Source organism: Pollachius pollachius (genome assembly GCF_949987615.1).
Source record: "Pollachius pollachius genome assembly, chromosome: 2".
NCBI lineage: Eukaryota > Metazoa > Chordata > Actinopteri > Gadiformes > Gadidae > Pollachius > Pollachius pollachius.
The window spans coordinates 11541234-11559857 of NC_136935.1; the positions used below are offsets into that span (position 1 = coordinate 11541234).

The 18624-nt window shown below is 41.9% G+C and overlaps 1 protein-coding gene across 1 annotated transcript; it reads right to left on the reverse strand.

Annotated features, from left to right (window-relative positions):
* Positions 1–1086: 1086 nt before the first annotated feature.
* Positions 1087–17863, reverse strand: sgms1a (sphingomyelin synthase 1a). Its single transcript, XM_079729406.1, has 6 exons — positions 17658–17863; positions 8462–9436; positions 7069–7186; positions 6281–6434; positions 4818–4984; positions 1087–4240 (listed from the first exon to the last, which is right to left on the reverse strand). The coding sequence occupies exons 2-6, from the start codon at positions 9118–9120 to the stop codon at positions 4064–4066; spliced, it is 1275 nt and encodes a 424-aa protein (XP_079585532.1). The 5' UTR covers positions 9121–9436; positions 17658–17863; the 3' UTR covers positions 1087–4063.
* Positions 17864–18624: the final 761 nt, after the last annotated feature.

Here is an 18624-nt window from a genome sequence, read left to right on the forward strand (position 1 = left end):
GACCGACGTACAACCTGATCACGAGTAGGCTACGAACAATACAAATGTGAATTAATTCAACAACATTTTAGTCCATTCAACGATGCAGCTCCTGAGCCCAGTCCAGTGGGCTAAGATCTAATCAATCAAAGAGCTAGGAGGCACTGCTACATGCTATAACTTCTGTGTGAAAGAGTCTTCTAGGGCTGGACAGGGGGATGTTTAGAGAATATTCTGGGCTGTCATTTCTCCTCAGCCCCTTTCCCGTGTATGTCTATGTACAGCAGTAGTGAGTGGGAGTCCAGGACTTGCCTGGCCAGCTCAGTCTCTCCAAGGTGCCAACAAATAGTTGAGTAAGCAGAGCAGTACTTTTTTTTGGTTCTTTCACGGCGAGATTTACGAGGTCCTTTTTGCTCCCAATGGCTCGTTACTCCAAGTGCACGACAAACTCATCTAAACCCCCCGACATTGTATAGTAAACACAGGGGAGCCCCTCCATCACAGGAAGTATCTGTACGCTATTAATAACCCTTCTAAGGCAGGCCTATATTCTAAGACGTATGATAATACAAATATGTTTTTCATGAAATATAATATGGGCAGTAGTTCAGTTTGACAGGTAGCCCCAATAAATTGGTAGCATTAGAAAAAGTAGCCGTGCAATTTTGGGACTACTCAATTGTGTTTATAGCTTAAGCAAAACGCACATTGGGTCTCGGTGTCCCTACTGTTTCCAAAACAAACTCCTCTGGCATGGTCTTAGTCATGGTTGAGCTTCTCCAACCCAATCTCATGTTGCTTCCCGTTTCTGTTGATGAAAAAGTACAAAAATCCTATACGAATATATTTCAAATATTGAGCATAATTTGGCATGATCATTTCCCCCATTCATTTCTGTTAGTCAGAAGACTTAGTGGTTTTATTAGGCTCGTCCTTCTTTCTTAGACAAGAGAAGAGCATTTGATGCAACTCAATGTGTCCATCTACTGGAGGATCGTGAATGTGCCCGTCTAGTACAGTGACAGCATACCACGTGGGGAACCATAGTATTTGACACGGAGGCTTCAACTACAATGTATAGTAAAATCTTTAATTCAAAATCCAGGTAGTATCCTCTGTCATATTTACTAATTGTAGCTTACAAACTTGTTGCACATAGAAAGTGACAAATCACATAATTAATTCACAGATAAACATAGATCAATGTAAAACAAAAAAAACATTCCAATACTTCAGAAAAACAAAATCTGGCTAAACTGGCATTTAACAGGGAACTAGTAGGAAAATATATAAATTGCATTATTAATACTGTACTTTTATTTATATATATATATATATATAATATATATATATATATACAAAATTTTTCATTTGACATTAAAGTCCTGACTCGGGACGTGTCAACAGTTCTCTGGATTTGCCTGAAAATATTTGAAATATTTCAATTAAAAATCACCCTTTACAGGAGTTATGTGGTGTGCTCATAAACACAATTGAAGAGACAGTTTACACATTCCAGAGCCCACTGCTTCACCTTAGCACACAGGGAACAGTGGTGCTCGTTCTTCATCCAGTCTCACAGTTAGACTGTCTCACAGTTAGACTGTGGGACTGGTCCCGCCATATCTAACGACAACAAACATTACTTTGATTTAAAAAAATAAAATAATAAGTTAAGACCGAACTCAAGGTCATATCCCTTCTATCCATCCTTTCATGTTTAAGTGCTGTAACCTCTGAAATGTATTCCGTTCGATTTTCTTCAGGAATTTCTGTGAAAAAGATTTAAAAAGGGAAGGACTAGGCTGTTTGCTTGGTTTGCTTCCAAATTCACGTATATTTTGGTGCAATTTCAATGGCAAAAAAAGTGGTTTGTAATCAGGATTTTAGGCATTTCTAGATAGACTCAATCGTTTTGTTTTGTCTCATGATTGAAATAAATGTGATTATGATCAAATATGAGGGTTCTTTGCCATGAATGTGTGCTCAGGACAATTTAAAATTAAATAATAATGAACACAATTTCACATTCATGGAAAAGTGTCTGCACCAATCTCCCACCATCCCTGTGCACATCTGACCTGGCCCCATGGCCAAGGCATTAGGAGTTTAGCAGGACATTTGGCTAACTACGCTATGTATGTTAGGTGGGATTCATTTTGGCGTACAACTTGGTATGAAGCATTATCAAACACAAAGACTCTCTCTCTTAACTAATCAGGTGGTTAACGGAACAAATCCGCAAGGAGGGGGAAGTATATACCATTAAAACTATCACATACACACACACCCAATATAAACATGCTCAAAAACTTTTTCGGCCCCCCGAAAGGATCCGGTTTCACAGCACAACATTCTCCATAATAACCTTCTGTCACATTGAATAAAAATGGTACAATTGTTACAGCTGGACGCCTTCCCTCTGTACCACCGAATACAATTCAAAGTTAAAGTAAACCAGATGGTTCATGCATTCATAAGCGGAAAAAAAAGACTTTGTCAAATTGAAGGCTCTTTGAGGCCGCATTCATCTCCCAATCAGGTACCAAGTCTGGGGCTTCAATGAAACCCCTTCCGTATAGGCAGCAACAAGAGTGGTAAACAAATCCAAGACATTAACAAATATAATCGTTAACATTTTCACCCTTACCCATTTCACCACATCTATGAATGAAGCCATCTCACATTATGTACAAGACGTTTAAAAATATATAGTGTACATGTTGAGGTTGAAATATGTAAGACAATAAATAGATGCTGAGCCTAAGTCAAGGGTAGCTTGACTCGAGCAAACATGTCAAAGATTAAGATAAACGTTGATATACAAACAGGATATATTGTTTCTTTGCACTCGATTTTGGGAAGACCTGTCTCAAAGGTAAGGCTGGCATAATTATTCATACATTCATGCGAACTATCAACCGTTTAATAACTTCATGCCACCTTGTGGACACGTCCACTTTTAATTTATCCATTGCACGATCTAGGAAAGGAAGGCACTGGAATAATGCTATAAACCACATCTGATTAAGTCTGCTCTCCGTTCTCTATCTTGAAATATGTAAAAATCTAGAAAAGCATTGGTTTGGAAATAATTTTCTGAAAAATAAAGTTGAGTTAACTACAAAATTATTATTTTTGTTGCCATCTAACTTTTTGCAAGGATAGTTTAGAAAAGGTTATTAACTATAAAAAAAAAAAGAAAAAGGAACTGCTTATGGCATTTGATCAAATTAACGTTGATTGACACTACTTGCACTGAAAAAATAAACTAACACTTAAAACCAACACAAAAGTATGCAGTTTTGTGTCAGCAAAACGTACGCAGAAGTCGGTATGGCTGTAAAAACAAAAATGCAAATTTCGAAATGTTGTCTTTAAATGCTAGCTCAATCTTTAGGAAGAAAATTATAACATCGCCCAATGGGGGAAAACACACTAGTAAAACAAAATTAAAGGTTGATTATACATTAATAGTGCCAAGTATCATCAGATATTTTGTCTTTTAAGGTGCGTTCACAACAAACGCGGAGGGGCGACACGATCCCATACAAAGTGAACGTAGGGACGCGAATCGGGCGAATTATTCGCCCGATTAGAGAAAACCGGCTTTGTTCTAGGACACTCACTTTGATTTGTTGCGCCACACTTTCGCCCTGCACAGGCGAGCGCGTTCACAAGGATTTGTAGCGCGACAAATTAGCTCGAGTTGAAATATTTCAACTTTGCCGCGACATTCGCGTGATGACAGCCAATCAGAGTTTAACAACGTGGCCACTGAGTGACATGTTTAACCTAACAGCCAATCAGCGTTCAACCGGCCAACTGTTGCCAGCAAATTCGCCTGACTTGTCGCGCGACAAAACTTGGGCGACAACGCGAACGGGCGACCAATGTGTCTTTTGGTGTGAACGCACCTTCAGATACAATACAGCAAAAATATGTGATGTCAAGAAGTCATGGGTCACAGTGCAAACCATTTAAACAGGGATCTGTTAGCCACGGGCGCTAACACTAGCCATGAAATGTGGAAGGTCAGCCCTATAGATTTCAATGTTGCCCTTGAAGGAGGGGGGGGGGGGGGTCAGTGGACTTCCAGTTTGCTGTACTGTACGTTCCGGTTCCAATGGGACAGTCTCCATGACAATGGCAGCTGGTAGTTCCGAGGGACAATGCCGTTCACATTCTCTTCAAAGTACTGGAAAAGTCTGTACCACCACACCCGAGAGAAAGGGTTGCTCTGGGACGTCTCTTTAAGGGACTGGAATGGAAACAAACAGAACATTTTGATTTAACATTGTTTTGTGAAATGTTCATCAACTTTCCATGCTCCATTGAGAATATCCGCAACAACTCCTGTTTGAATGCAGCCAATCATAAACAACCCCTGTGTTACTAAGTCATTACATTAAAACTGAATCAGGCATTGTGCCGGACACGCCAGTTCAACCATTCATTTTAATGGGGTTAGTGCGTTTAAACTGCGGTGGTGGGGGGTGCATGAGGTTGTGGAAAACGGCGCAGCCGGGACTGCGTGTTGTCCTTTGTAGAGCTGAGCAACCCTGCCATGAGGGAGTGGTTTAAGGTCACAACATGATGTCACACAAATGGGGCCATGAAGTGACACTCCCACATCGCCTCAGCAGTTTACAGTAACAGCTGCAATGCCTGATCTAAAGTGAATGAGCCTTTACACCAATCAGACACAACACCCATTTGACTGTAGTCGATCAGAAACAACTCTGTATCTGGCCTTTTTCATATTTGTTTAATACTTTGATGTAAAATATGTAGAACAATTATGAGATTTGATAGTTTGAGATAGAGGCAGGACTCACCTGCTGGTTGGCCAGAGTGTGGTACCACCAGAAGAGGCGGGTTGTGATAAAGTATGCCACCACCACATCCACAGTGTAGTGGTCGTGGGCCAGCAGGATGCAGAAGATACCAACAGCACTCAGGGTCAAGCATATCCAGTGGTACCACCAGAGTCTCTTTGGAGAATCTGCCATTCCATCAAAGAAAAATATGTCAAATATAGATTTAGAGAAAGGACAAGAGTCTTGCTCAAGTGAAAAGGCCAGGGTAAGCACTCTGTAAACGGTTGGACAATATAAAGTGTCTGAGTTAACGCTGTTAATATAAATATTTCCTCTGTCTTCCTTTAAAAATAATATAAATATCTATTCCTATTGATGCCACCAGCCGTCCCTAGATGTCTTCTAGGGACAGAACTATTATTCTAAATTGTTTGTAATGCCACATTATGTAAACTAAATGCAAACAAGTTATTCCACCTAAATAGTATCACCCAACTTGATAAGCCGATAGGAATTGTGCTGGAGGGAAAATGGTTACATCACAACTATCTCTGAACAAGGTTTATCAGTGAGATAAGTGATTGCACAAGAAAATGCCTCCACATATTTTCATTAGTATTCAAACCTAAGTACAAGCACTGTAAACTTGTTTTCCCAAGGCCTCCTTTCATGTACCACAAATCAGTGTTATTTATTCAACTTTGAAACTATGGCTTTATGATTTCATAGCTGCTGTATGATCAACATAAGTGCAGTACAGCCAGAACCACCAGGGGCCGCCACAAATGCCCAAACTATAATTTTGCACTTAATGTTATTAACTTGGTCACAGTTGTGGGTACAAGTATAAATCATTACCTAGATGTAGTCAAAATAACATACATTGGTCTTATCCTGTTACATTTTATCCAATGAGGTTTAGGCCTGTGGTACAATGCTATAAAACCTGCTTTAGTCATCAGGAAGCCATATTTCAACAGCATTATGCAAATTCATCCGCAGTTATTGTTGGGTCCTATATAAAGGACCGCATGAGCCTGTTTTCCCTTTCTCACAATTAATCAGGATGAGTTGCATTGCACTCATAAGCTGCACCGTCAATAAATATTTAAACCATTTCCTCTTTGGCTAAGGCATAAATTTTAAAAATGTCAAGTTCTGGATGACGCATGGTTAATGTCTGGTTTACCTCAAGTTCTAAGTACCATATTTTAACCTTTATTGGACAGTTCTAAAAGACAGTTCTATCAAAAACTTGTCCTACTCTCCCAACTTTTAGTTTTTACGCATTTCCATTTGTCTTATTGCTGATGGATCTTTGAGAGTTCAATGTAAAGCTAAAGTGATTGGACCAAAATAATTAACAATGATACGTTTTCATATAAATAAGAATGGTACAAATTCCACACTTTCGCAATGAAAAAGGGAAACATGTCCACGCGATATAAACAGACCACAGAGCTGCCAGTAGCGGAACTTACACTCTTTAATGAAGAGATATGTTAGCGTCAGCATGACTGTGTGCCCGCTGTACAGGTAATCACCACACATGGTGTGGGATCCTGTGATGGACAGCCCTCCGCCTGCGATCATCTTCATTATCCTCCTCATCTGGACCTCCCAGTTCCCCATGAGCTGGAAAAAGAGTCACACAAATAAAACAGAGTCATGTCTTCAGGCATAGACAAATGGTTTAGCAGAGCTTTGGAAGTAGAAAGGTAGTTTGAAATCAAATAGTCATTTATTTTGGCCTAGACCGAACAGCTTGGCAAAAAGAAAGCTAGTTTGGTATCAAATAGTCATTTATTTTGGCCTAGACTGAACAGCTAGTCTTGCAGTCTATGGAATAGTCTGCAAGGTGTGCAGAGACAGACAGAAAAACTAAGTAATAACTAATCAAGCTAGACTATTTTCTAATGTTAGGGAGTGCTGCTTGTTTCCCTGATGAATCCTGGGAAATGTGGGTCCATTTGTACAATGTGAAGACTGCAAATCCCAGGGTAACGACGTCAATGCTCCAACTTTTCTTGGGAAACGTACCGAGAAAAGTCCATCATGACGGATCACCTTTAACCTCCACCACAGTCAACGACTACATGGTCATCTAAATCAGATCCATCTCTGCACACGCACGTACATATTGTGAATGTATATTCGAAGTATTAAAAATGCTTTCCCGATCGTTGATGATGACGACAGCATTAAATAAAAGGCAGCCTATTCTTCATTACACTCTATATCTATATATAGACAATGAGCCACATCCTACCTTTGGAGAGCACTTGAAGTGCATGCCAGGAACAGGCAGGGTGGTTATATACATGGTGACACAGCGGTACAAGTACAGCGTCCCGACAATGAAGAAGAACCGTCGGCCAATGATAGACCTGCAAAAGAACAAAGTCATGTTTTAAAATCTAAGTGGAGGCATGCCCTGGACGGTGTTCAGCCTCATTTGTAAGCCACTTTGGATGAAAAATGCATGCTGGATGACTCAAGGGAAATTTACAATTTGAATAATGTAGATCATAGCTTACAAGTAACAGTCCTAATACATTGAACGCGATTGTTCATTGTGCTAATCAAACAACCAATCAAGAAAATTATTAAAAACCATGGAGCTGAATGTCCATTGACTGTATATATAGAGTGCGATTTACCTTTTGCGAAAAAGCAAAATTCATTTTTTTTGCATCATTGTACTTTAGCCCGCAAATATATCAGTTTACAATCAAAGTCGGGTATCTTTATCATAGTCACCATGGACACTGTACGTTGAAGGATGTGTCTGCGATAACAGCTTATTTAGGTTTCTTAGTCCTTTTATTATCAAACATAACTTCATTATCCATAGAGGTAAACTACATTTATATACATCTATAACGGTAATATAGGTTTCACGTATATATATATTGATCATTCATTTCAATTGCAGTCGGTGCTACTAGCCAATGTTTACTTGCACTTCGGTACGTGAATATAGGGTGCTTTTGATAACATGACGGTGTGCAGTTTTGTTTTGGATCGCAACCTTCTCAGAAAGAGTGACAGACAACTTTGAGTTATCGAACATGGAAACAACCTCAAAAAATAATGTCTCCCAAACATCGATGTATTAACGAATGCCCACCCACTTTTCATAACCCCCATTCTCCGCAAACTGCCAACCATTACACTATTTGACACTTGGATTTAAAAGTTTGTGGAACACATAGGATATTTAGGAAAAAGGATGGTACACGCTTGTCTTCGCTGGCTATATCAAGGCGGGTCCGAGAGTGTTAAGCTTCTAGGACACTCATAGTATAACGCAATGGTGTTTGGCACATTTCATATAAAGCACCGCTCAGTACAACACTCCTACAAAATGAAATCTTGAAAAAAGTATCGCAAATAGGCTGTCGCCTTGGGGATATCACAGCCCCCTCCTTGTAGAACTCCCATCACAAAATATTTTTTTTGCGATGAACCTAAACTGTTCTGGTGAAAAGCGTATATGACATTATGAAGTCCATAGACTTCAACTTTAACAGAAACGTGGACAAAATAAGGACGAATATAATACAGCATTAGAGTTGACCTAGAGTTATGTAACATTATAGTTACGTATTAAAACTCAAAAAACAAGATCAGGCCTTTCAAAAGGCTGAAGCTGTCTGTACCTGTATTTGAGGAAGGTCCACTGTACGATCCACAGCCCCACTAGCAGCATGCCGTTAATCTCGCAGATGGAGAAGGCCCACTCCACGCGGTCGAACAGGTCGAAGAACTTGTCCGGGAGCGGGGGCGTGTGCTCCTTGGTGGGAACGCGCTCATGCACCAGCGAGATGACCACAGTGGTGGTCACGAAGCAGACCACCGCGTACAGGAACGCCACGGCCGTCTTGCCCCACTCCGACGGGAAGTGGGAGCGCGAGGAGGAGGTGGTGACGGGGGCGCCGGAGGCGCTCGCGTTGGGGATGGGGATGTGCACCATCTCGTGGCGCACACCGTTGAGCCGCGGGGCCAGCGGCGCGCCGTTCGCCTCGGCCTTCCACGCGCCGTTGGGCAAGTGTCCGTTGGCGTGTCCGTTGGGCAGGTGGCCGTTCCGGTGCGCCGCGGCGATGTGCGCCGCGATCCGCAGCGTCTCCAGTCGCTCCAGCAGCTGCCGTCCGCCGTCGGACGACACCAGCTTCAGCGGCGGCGACCGGAAGTCGGCCTCGGTGAGCCGCAGGAGGGCGGTGCCGTCTGCGCCTCCCAGGGCATCGCAGTACTCCTGCATGCCCTCCTCGCACAGCCACCGCAACACGTCCTGCTCCGACCACTCCGTCACGTCCTTCATCACCTCGGGGAGGGGCAACCGCGGAGGACGGGGAGGGGGGAGGGGGTCGTCGTTGTTCAAGGGGAGACAATGGAAGGGGTTCTCACCGGAGGGAGGTTTGAGAGTCTAGGGGTCCACGGCGAGTTCTCGCGAGGTATGGCGCATGGTCTTCCCTGGATCATTAAAGACCATGGAACCACGAACACCACCGCTGCCGCCACTGTCCTCTCCGTCACAGTCGAAGTCCTCTCCTGCGGGGTTGAAGGTTGAGTTTGTAGCCCAAGGTTCTCGCTATGGAAGGTTCTTCATCTCATCGGCTTTCTGAAGGTCATCCGTCCTGTAAATCCCAGATATTTCAAGAAAAGAGGAAACAAGACATAAAGAACAAGGAGTTTAGCTTTCCTCTTCACTTCTTCTTGACAGTGTTGCCAGGGGTTACGGACACAATCTCATGACATGACCTATGAGTGAGTCAACGATAAACCACAACCACATGCTTGTGCTTACTGTCACTTGGCAGTGTTCTAAATCATAGAAAAATACACAAAAAACATTGACATCGGCTCCCCGCAAGATCAATTTCCGAGTGTATGAATTATTGACTTCATTCAAAGAGCTTGAAAAAAATAGTACAACAATAACCGAAGCACTAAGTCACCAGTGGGAGTTTCCCTTATCTTAAATTCCCTCAGCAGGGAAATACTTTCTACATGATTCCCTACATCCTCATACAAAGAGTAACAAGCTTTTCCGTCGCTGTACAAGTGAATCATCAACGGCCTTTTTCCTTTATCATCCATTTAGAGGCTAAAGCCCTAACCTTGTTAAGACCACCCCAAATGTTCACAGCACGATCCATCACTACAAATAGAAACAACCCAAGGTTCAGTCACAGTGAGTGGTGCAATTAACAACGCCGTGGCCAAACATGTGGCATTCATCATTCATGTGAGGTACAAGGCCAAACATGGCATTCATCTCTATGTATGTAGGAGGATATATATGTAAGTAAATGTACATATCCACATAAGGGATGATTGTGCTATAGATGGGAGTGTGAAGGTGCATGCACACCGCCGCGCGGCAACCACCCTAATAACCGCCTCGCTGCCGGAGGGTTCAGCACGGCGGCATGAAGGGCCAGGCGTTTTCAAAAGCGGCTGCTGCTGCTGCCGGCGAAAGTTTCAATACGGGGAAAGCTGAGCGGTAGGGCAAAATCTGTGCGCGTTCACGTGGGCGGCGACCGCTTCCTGGTCAACAGCCACTTTTGTAACCGCCTCACCTCTGCCGACCTTCCCTCATTGAAATGAATGGAGGCGGCGAATTGCCGCGCGGCGGTGTGAAACCAGCTTTAGGATCAGCTGCTGGCCAGGGCTGATGGCTGGAGACTGTAGGAGCAGAGGAGGAGAAGAAGAAGAAGAAGGAAGGGAGAGGGGGAGAGGAACAGATATCCAGCTGAAACTCATCTAATAGGCTGAAGGTCAACCCCCCCCCCACCCCCCCCCCCCCCCCCCCCCCCCACATCACGAGGGCCAGGAGCCCAACATCTCAGCCCACACTGCACACAGTTTACCAGTAAACAGCTCCAAACACCGTGACAGGAAAATGGAAAGTCTCCAAGTCATATGGTATTACAAATAGAAATATAGATCACACATGACACATACAACCATAATAATAGTAAAAAGTAGTAGCAGTTAAAGGAGCCACGCAAAAACAAATAACTTGAGTCAAAGCTAAATCAAGCTTTGTTCCCAACCTCACCCAACTAGGGTTCCCTGGTATAGCTTGGCACTGTGACCTGTTTTTACTGTTTACTACTTTGTTTTGCCTCAGGGCTGAGACTTCTATCGACCCTCACCAGAGGGTGCTTCTACTCTGCACTTTTATGTTGTTGCACTCATCGTCTGCCATCTAGTCCTGTTCTTCCATTCACGGTCTCAAAACATTTAAGATCCTAACAGATCACAGATAACAATATTGGCTATACTGTCTTTACTCAAGCTCGTATAAAAAAATGGTAACAGGCATAAAGCTTACCAATTATCATTAGCCTGTGATGAACCAGTGTCATGTAGGTTAAACAGAACCAAAGCAGGACTAAGCTAATGGATTTAACATGGGATAGTCTACAGCTAGAGCTCACACAAACACCTGCCATCGCAGCCACCTGCTGTCTTGACCCGACCACATTCTGCCTCCAATGTTATTGACAAACGCTGGATAATATTTGACACAAACTCTAGAAGGGGGTTAAAATAATAAAGTAAAATCAATAAATAGATAGCTTAGAGCATAGTGAGAGAAAACTGCAGGCGGGAGCTGATAGCAGAGCCGTTCTGATTGGCTAGCTACAGATCTCAGAAGTGGGGGAGGGGGATGGAAAGAGACAGAACATACGGTGTTCCATTTACAATGTATAATTAAGTTAAGAGTAATGATTGTAAAGCGGTGCAGCCATTAAGGGACCTTTGCTCTGCTAAGTGTGCAAACTAAACTTTATCCAGCTCAAGTCTGCAGGGAGTGACTCAATAGAGTCCCCTCCCTAACTCAACAGAAAAGCATAGAATCAAGACGCATAGACTTAGACTACTTATGCCTGTGCATATAAATATATACATGTACATATATGAACGCGTGTGTGCACAACCAATTCAACCCAAACAAAAATAAAATAAACTACAAGACAGGAGCAGAACTGAAGTACAAATCAAAAAGGACATGCACGGGTCTAAATACAAACTTCATACACTCTTTGTTTTCAAACAAAGGACCTGCACTTATGTTTGAGCTCTTTATGTTCAAATAGTATTGGAACATAAAGAGCTTCAAACATAAGTGCAGGGGATTTTTGAGATGAGATGGCCAATATGGCTTTTTGGCTTGGGTGACCACCGACCACTTCATTTCCATATAGAACCCTATGGAAACTGTGGTGTGTTGTTACTCGGATGACCTGGGAATAGTTTACAAAGTTTACAGAAAGCATAACTCCCTAGTTAGTTAGAGAGCAGTTTACTTTTACCTTTAGGAGGTAAATGTACATACGTTTACAGTTACAATAGCACTTATGTCATGCAAATGCAGTTGAGCTTCTCCACGATTCAATTTGGTTCGGTTTTCTCTGCAGACGAGGTGCAAATCAACGAATACATGGGCTGTTTGTCTTGGAAGACTATCCAATATTTGTTTTTTTCGCAGCTTATAGCTTCCCTCTTTAGAATAAAGCAGAAATCAGCTCTTTCAACTGGAGTGCTAAAACGAAAAAGGGTTCCTTTTTCGTTTTAGACTGAAAGGATCAAGGGGATATGAGCCATTGTTTCCTGGGGTAACCATATTCAAAACACTAGGCCTATTTGAGGAAATACATCACCCTGACAGATTTCTTCCACACCAGAACACTTTAATGCCCATATCATAAGATGGGAAATAAGGGTGTTACAGCAGTACATGTCAGGAATTAAAAAAAAGATTTTCCCAAAATCTACTCTGTTGTGTATGAGTACCAATTTAAAAAAGTCACACAGCGGCAACGGTGTATAAATACCCAACTTGGTTGTGGGGGTACAGGCAGCAGGACAGCAAGGTGTCGCCAAGTTACCTGCACCTTGACACCCAAAGGACCTTTGCTAAGTAAGCTAAGGTTTGCCTAGGACAATGGTTCCAACTGCCTCAGACTACCTCACAGCAGTCTGAGGCAATGAGTTGAACAAACACACTTTCAACCAAAGGTCCCCACTCTCATGCACACTCTCGCTTTTCAGGAATCCAGGGGGCTAGTTTCTTGTGTGTGTGTGTGTGTGTGTGTGTGTGTGTGTGTGTGTGTGTGTGTGTGTGTGTGTGTATGTGAGTGTGCGTGTGTGTGTGTGTGTGTGTGTGTATGTGTGTGTGTGTGTGTGTGTTTCCAGTCACAACACCAAGCCAGGCTCAATTATCCAACCGTCAACGATAGTCTATGAAGTGTTTCACAGGATGGTACTGGACTTGTTACCAGTGAGCGATCTACACAAAGCTGAGAAACACAAGGAGTTTAAAGCTGACTTTCAAAGAAATTAACGAAATAACAGTAAATATGTTCATCATGGTTTAAACTATCCTAAACACTTCCGAAACATTTATAAGGTCGCGTGTGAACCACAAAGAACTTAACCCGGCTACACACCCTTTCAATCCTTGGTTATCTTTGACCTGCTTGAAAAAAGAAAACGTAGAGGAGAACGACTTCCAAACGTGGATCCTTTGCCCTCCTGGCAATTGACTCTTCCCTGCCTATTTTACCTCCACGCCACTTCCTGCGTTTTAGGGGAACCGCCCAACCGGGAACTTTTGTACCTGCCCATCTACTGTGCTTCACAACTCCCCGAAGGTTGCTTGAACAACTTTTCCTCTTCAACCTGTAACTTTATCCACAAGTAACTTTGATCTCTCAGTTACCCAAGGGAGGTGGAGCTGTCCATCAAGTAATGCAATGTCATGAAGATTAGCATCACAAAGGCATTTCTTTTCAGAACTAGGAGCACAGGTCATAATCAGAAGTGCCACATTACATTTGACTCAATTATGTTACTATTTTTTATCTTGATAAAAGGTCAAAACCAATTCTAGAAAAGATGAGGCAGATTACAAAGTCAGACAACAATGGGGTAACATTAAAGCCAAACAAAGATAAAATCGGCTCCAGCCAGCCTATTCCAGCCCCTGAATAGAATGCCTATAAACCGAGATTTCTTTGACCTTTCTTCCTGTCACCTGTTGGGCGTTTCCTCCTTCTCTAGACTTTTTAAACCGTGGTCCCACGAGTATTTGGAAAAAAATAGAAAACGAGGCAGCTACAGGTGCATATGTATTCTTTTACCCCTTCCCTCTTAAAGCACCACACAGGGCAGGCAGGAAGAGCAAAGCAAATATTGACCCAACACTGTTCTGTAGCATCACGTCAGCTGCACACTTCCCAGCCTATTGTAGCAACAGAAAACCAACAATCATTCACACAAAAATGGCCTGGCGCTATTTAACAGAGAAAGTTTGTTCTAATTATTGGAGTGATTCATCCAAGTGCAATTAACATATCTGAATCTTAGCAGAAGTCTGCCCCAATGGTTGAACCAATCATGACATCTGACACTGAGGCCTGGGGCGCTCAATAATGGATGGATGATTTGCATTTTGCTCATATCAGCCACCGACTTGCCACGAGTATTCAAACTAGCCTAATCTGTACCGGCACTTAGATCCTGAAAAAAACGATGGTCGGGAGCCTTAACATCTGGCAAGCTAGCGGTAGTAATGGTAACAGTTAGTAATAGTAATTTGGCTATGTTGTTAGTAATTCTGGCCATGTTGTTGTTATAGCCTTAGCTGTATCGTGCATGTCCGATTTCAAAAAGGGGAAAGGCCTGGAACACGATCCAGTAAGATCCGATCAACTGGAACATTGGTTTTGCTGAAATGCTTCTTAACTTATTTATGATTGATCTTATTAATTATAATCATGGTCATTAACTTATTTGTATGCATTACTCGCTGCATACAACCTACAAGGAAATGATTTAATTATATCAAGGTTAAAATAGATTATCTTTGTGACGGGCACCAGAGAGATGATGACAAACTAGGTTTAAACTAGCACTACACTCAAGCTGCTTAAAAAACATAAAACAAACAGTTCCTGGAAAGCAGCGAGAGCATCACATTAAAAGTTGTTTTGGTGCTTTTAATGCCAAGAAAATTCAGTTGTGGAGCCATTTTCCTCAGATAGTAGCCTTGAATTAACTATTGTAGATTGGGAGAGCCAATAGTTATTGAGTATTGTGCGTACTGTGTGAACAGCAGGGAATGGTGGGTCACAAAGGGTTGCATGTTGAGCAACTAGCTGATTACAGATATCTGGTATGGCCTCCGTAAATGTAACACAAAGTATTACACCGCTAAAGGTGACCAGGTATCTATCATGCAGGCCTAATAGATTTTGGTAGATCCAATAGTTGTTGGCTCTACCAAAGCATTGGTAGAGCATGAAAGATGTATTAATAGTTACCTGTAACCCAACTTACTTATCCAAATGTTAGCTTTGCTGTGGTAATAAATATGTTGTAGGAATTATGTCTCAACTTTTATCAGTCTGTACAAAAGAACAATCACAGGAATGAGATCTCTACATCTCAGCATTACAACAATGCGATTACTCAACAGAACCTGACCATCCAAAAAAGAAACCTGATCTTGCAAGTTTCCCAGGGGAGGGGACGGAGAGGACAGAAGGTTGCTTACGACGTGGAGAAGAAATACTCTGGAGAGGTGGGCTAAGTAGTGAAATAAACATCATGCAGGCAGGTGTTATCCGGTAATGAGCAAAGCCCCTTGTGACCGGAGCAGTGACTTATTAACATGTCAAGTCTGAACATACCTAGCACCACACCATGTCAACAATCTGTCAGAGAGGTGGTATCAATTTGTTTTTGTACCATAACCTCCTATTTTCGGATGCTACTATAAAAAAAGTGACTCACTGGTGGGGACTTCATTGACTATATCCATGTTCAGTTTCATTGTAACCCAACACCCTGAGAAGGAAGTGAGAACTAGGCAGTATCTGTTGAACGTACAAACAGGTAAACAATGCCACGTATCTTTGGTATCAACGGGCGATCTCACCTTGTGTGGAGGACATTGAAACATTAAATATTATATATAGAATGGACAACTGAATACCTCACTTACAGCAATCCTTCTACTCAACCTAAGGACCTTTTATTGGTGGAGGGATTTTCTCTGCTTTAGATCAAACTATCTGAATCGGCTGATTGAGCAGATTAGCAATTCAACAGAGTGAATTGCTAATATTGCTAATAAAGTTAAGAATATTTCCCCAATTATCACTTTTATTCACGGTGCATCTGAATGGCACGAGGAGAAAGTCCCTATTCACCCATAAGGGGAACTAGGGTTAAACTTTGAAATGGATATTAGAGACCTCTCTGCAACATGGGAGGCTAGCAAGCTCGAGTTATTTTATGTTATTCTAATAAGGTATGCAAGATTAATTTCCAATAATCAGAGATCCGCAACATTTGACCTACATATACACGTTTATCTACGCTGCAATAAAAGACAAAAGCATTCGCTGATACTTATGTAGCTTATTACACTTGTTATTATGCCTAGCTGTACATATCACATTTATTTAGCTTTTGGGTAAAATAAGTCATCAATATTACTAGCAACTTGAAGTAACCCAAAAGTATTAGAGATGTTTACCCCTCCGGTTGAAAGATTAGTTCTCATACCAAAGAGAATATCACTTTTACATGATGAAGTGACCTAATAGACCTATGTTAATCAATTCTGAAAATGTTGGCTATATTGTATAATTCCAGATCACAACACAGAACCATTGTGCAGAATAGGCATGGTTTTGTGTCGACAGTTCTTCTACTGTATTATTAGGCCTACATCCAAGACACTGACGATTTGTTGCACCACTGGGAAGATAATCACGTACATGTATTTCGAGGAATATAGACATTGAAATGTATGTCACACAGTGTGTATACGTATTTGGTTTTATTCTCATTTGGAAAACCTGTACAAGGCCTACTTTAAAACGGTCCCTACAGCACGTATAAACGCTGGCTTGTTCACACTCCGACACGTTTTGCATTGGCAATGAGGCTTGCAATGCACGCTGAACTAGTACCACAAAGGACATTAACATTCGCTCATCAGGTCGGCTAGTGCGTATCACTTAAAACCCTCAGAATCGTAACTTCTTAATGTTGGTGCACGTAAACCCGCCCACAGAGACCTTTTGACAGCCATCTGTTGTTTTACACCTGTGCCCTGTTTAGTGAAGAACAGTGGCTGTTTTAGCCAATGACCTGTGGCTTTAATTTTATATTTCCTGTGGATGTCATAAACCAGGGTCATTAGTGTTAATAAAGGTGTGTCTCTCTTGTTAATATAATGATAATAAACCATTTGTTACCCTCTTCAGAACATAAAATAACCATCAACATACGGAAACTTGTGTCTAGCCGTACCCTAACGTTATCCCTCAGACGTGACGCTACTCACCGATGACTCGCTTTTACCAGACTCTCTACTGGGTCACGTTGCCTTGGCAATGCATCGTGTGACTTTAGGACTCACCACTCCAGCATACATTCAGATAAGCAAACAGGATTTTCGAAGCATTCCTGCATAGCTGGGAATACAACATAGGCCAAGCAACTGTAAGAAAAATACTAACTGGGAAATCCACGGCTGCAATCCGTTTGGGAATACCACCACACATTAATTATAGCCTAGGAAGACAGGCTACCCTGTAGCTTACAGCAGATCAGACACGGCTTTAAAAGACAGCACTAGTCCAGTATGGATTCATGATCAGAGGGACGTGTTAGCCCGACTATACGCGCAATATCGCCATGCAAGGCCACCTCATATGCCATCACGATGGACTAAGAGGTTGCATTCATGACCATAAAGTTCGTATCACGTATCACCCCAAAGCACGCTCTTTGAAATCGTGTTTATTTAAGAGCCCGTTTGACACTTACCGCAAGAGCGTTACATCGGGAAGACTTGTAGCTCAGACAGCCGAAAATTGCATAAGTCGTTGATCTCGTTGTACACATTAAAGCCAACCACAGACCAGTTCGACAGACAGAACTATAGATTAAGTTAAATGTACAAAAAAAAGAGAGATATGCGGCTCCAAAATCAAAAACCGGCAGGTAGTCAGGTAAATGTGGTGGATCCTGTGTTTTTGTGGTTAGCAGTGTGAATTGTTGGCGCTACGCAAGAGAGTGGGGGGAGTTCCCATGACGTCATAGCGTTGGACCACGCAGAAAGTGCCCTGCTGGAGCCATGAAGTTGTAATTTTTAATAGCCGTGTTTATATTTGTTTTCTGTCACCCCGGCTGTAATGGTATACTTCTTTGTGGTACGATTATCTTTTTCATTCTCTTGAACATGAGTGCACATTTGCTACCTATTGAATTATTTATTTGAATAAATCAATGGTTTTAACTAGCTTTCTTTTTTGGTTTGCTTTTTTTTGTTAATTCTTTCTAGATATGTCACAGTGTGAAAACAGTTTAAACTTATATTTAATTTATCTAGCTATCCTTCCATATATATATATATATATATATTTCTTTGCTGTTTCCAGGGCGTATTTGTTAGATCTATTTGCAGGGGGAAAAACGTTGGAAGTCAAGCAGCCTAGCAAATTACCCCAGTCCGAACCGGCACATAACAATGAGCAACACACAAATTAAAAAAAGCTCACCATGGCAAAACGCATCGATAGGTCCTATGTCAAAATACCTCTATCAACAGATATAAACGCTACCATTGGACCGTTAATAGTTAAGGATTTAGGCCTATGTTGTCGTGCAACAATGTATTATTATAAAATTTTGCGGAAATATATCTTTATCTCAAATAGTGCTACATCACATGATATTTGCGCATCAACCTCTTCCTCTGTGGGGCTGAGGAAACTCTGTGAATGCTTTTAGC

Excerpts from the sequence above, each read along its gene's own strand:
- sgms1a (XM_079729406.1), bottom strand. The coding sequence starts at position 9,120 with ATGAAGGACGTGACGGAGTGGTCGGAGCAGGACGTGTTGCGGTGGCTG. Across the intron at positions 7,187-8,461 it reads TGGACCTTCCTCAAATACAG|GTCTATCATTGGCCGACGGT; the intron begins GTACAGACAGCT and ends GTTCTTTTGCAG. Across the intron at positions 4,985-6,280 it reads ATATCTCTTCATTAAAGAGT|ATTCTCCAAAGAGACTCTGG; the intron begins GTAAGTTCCGCT and ends ATGGAATGGCAG.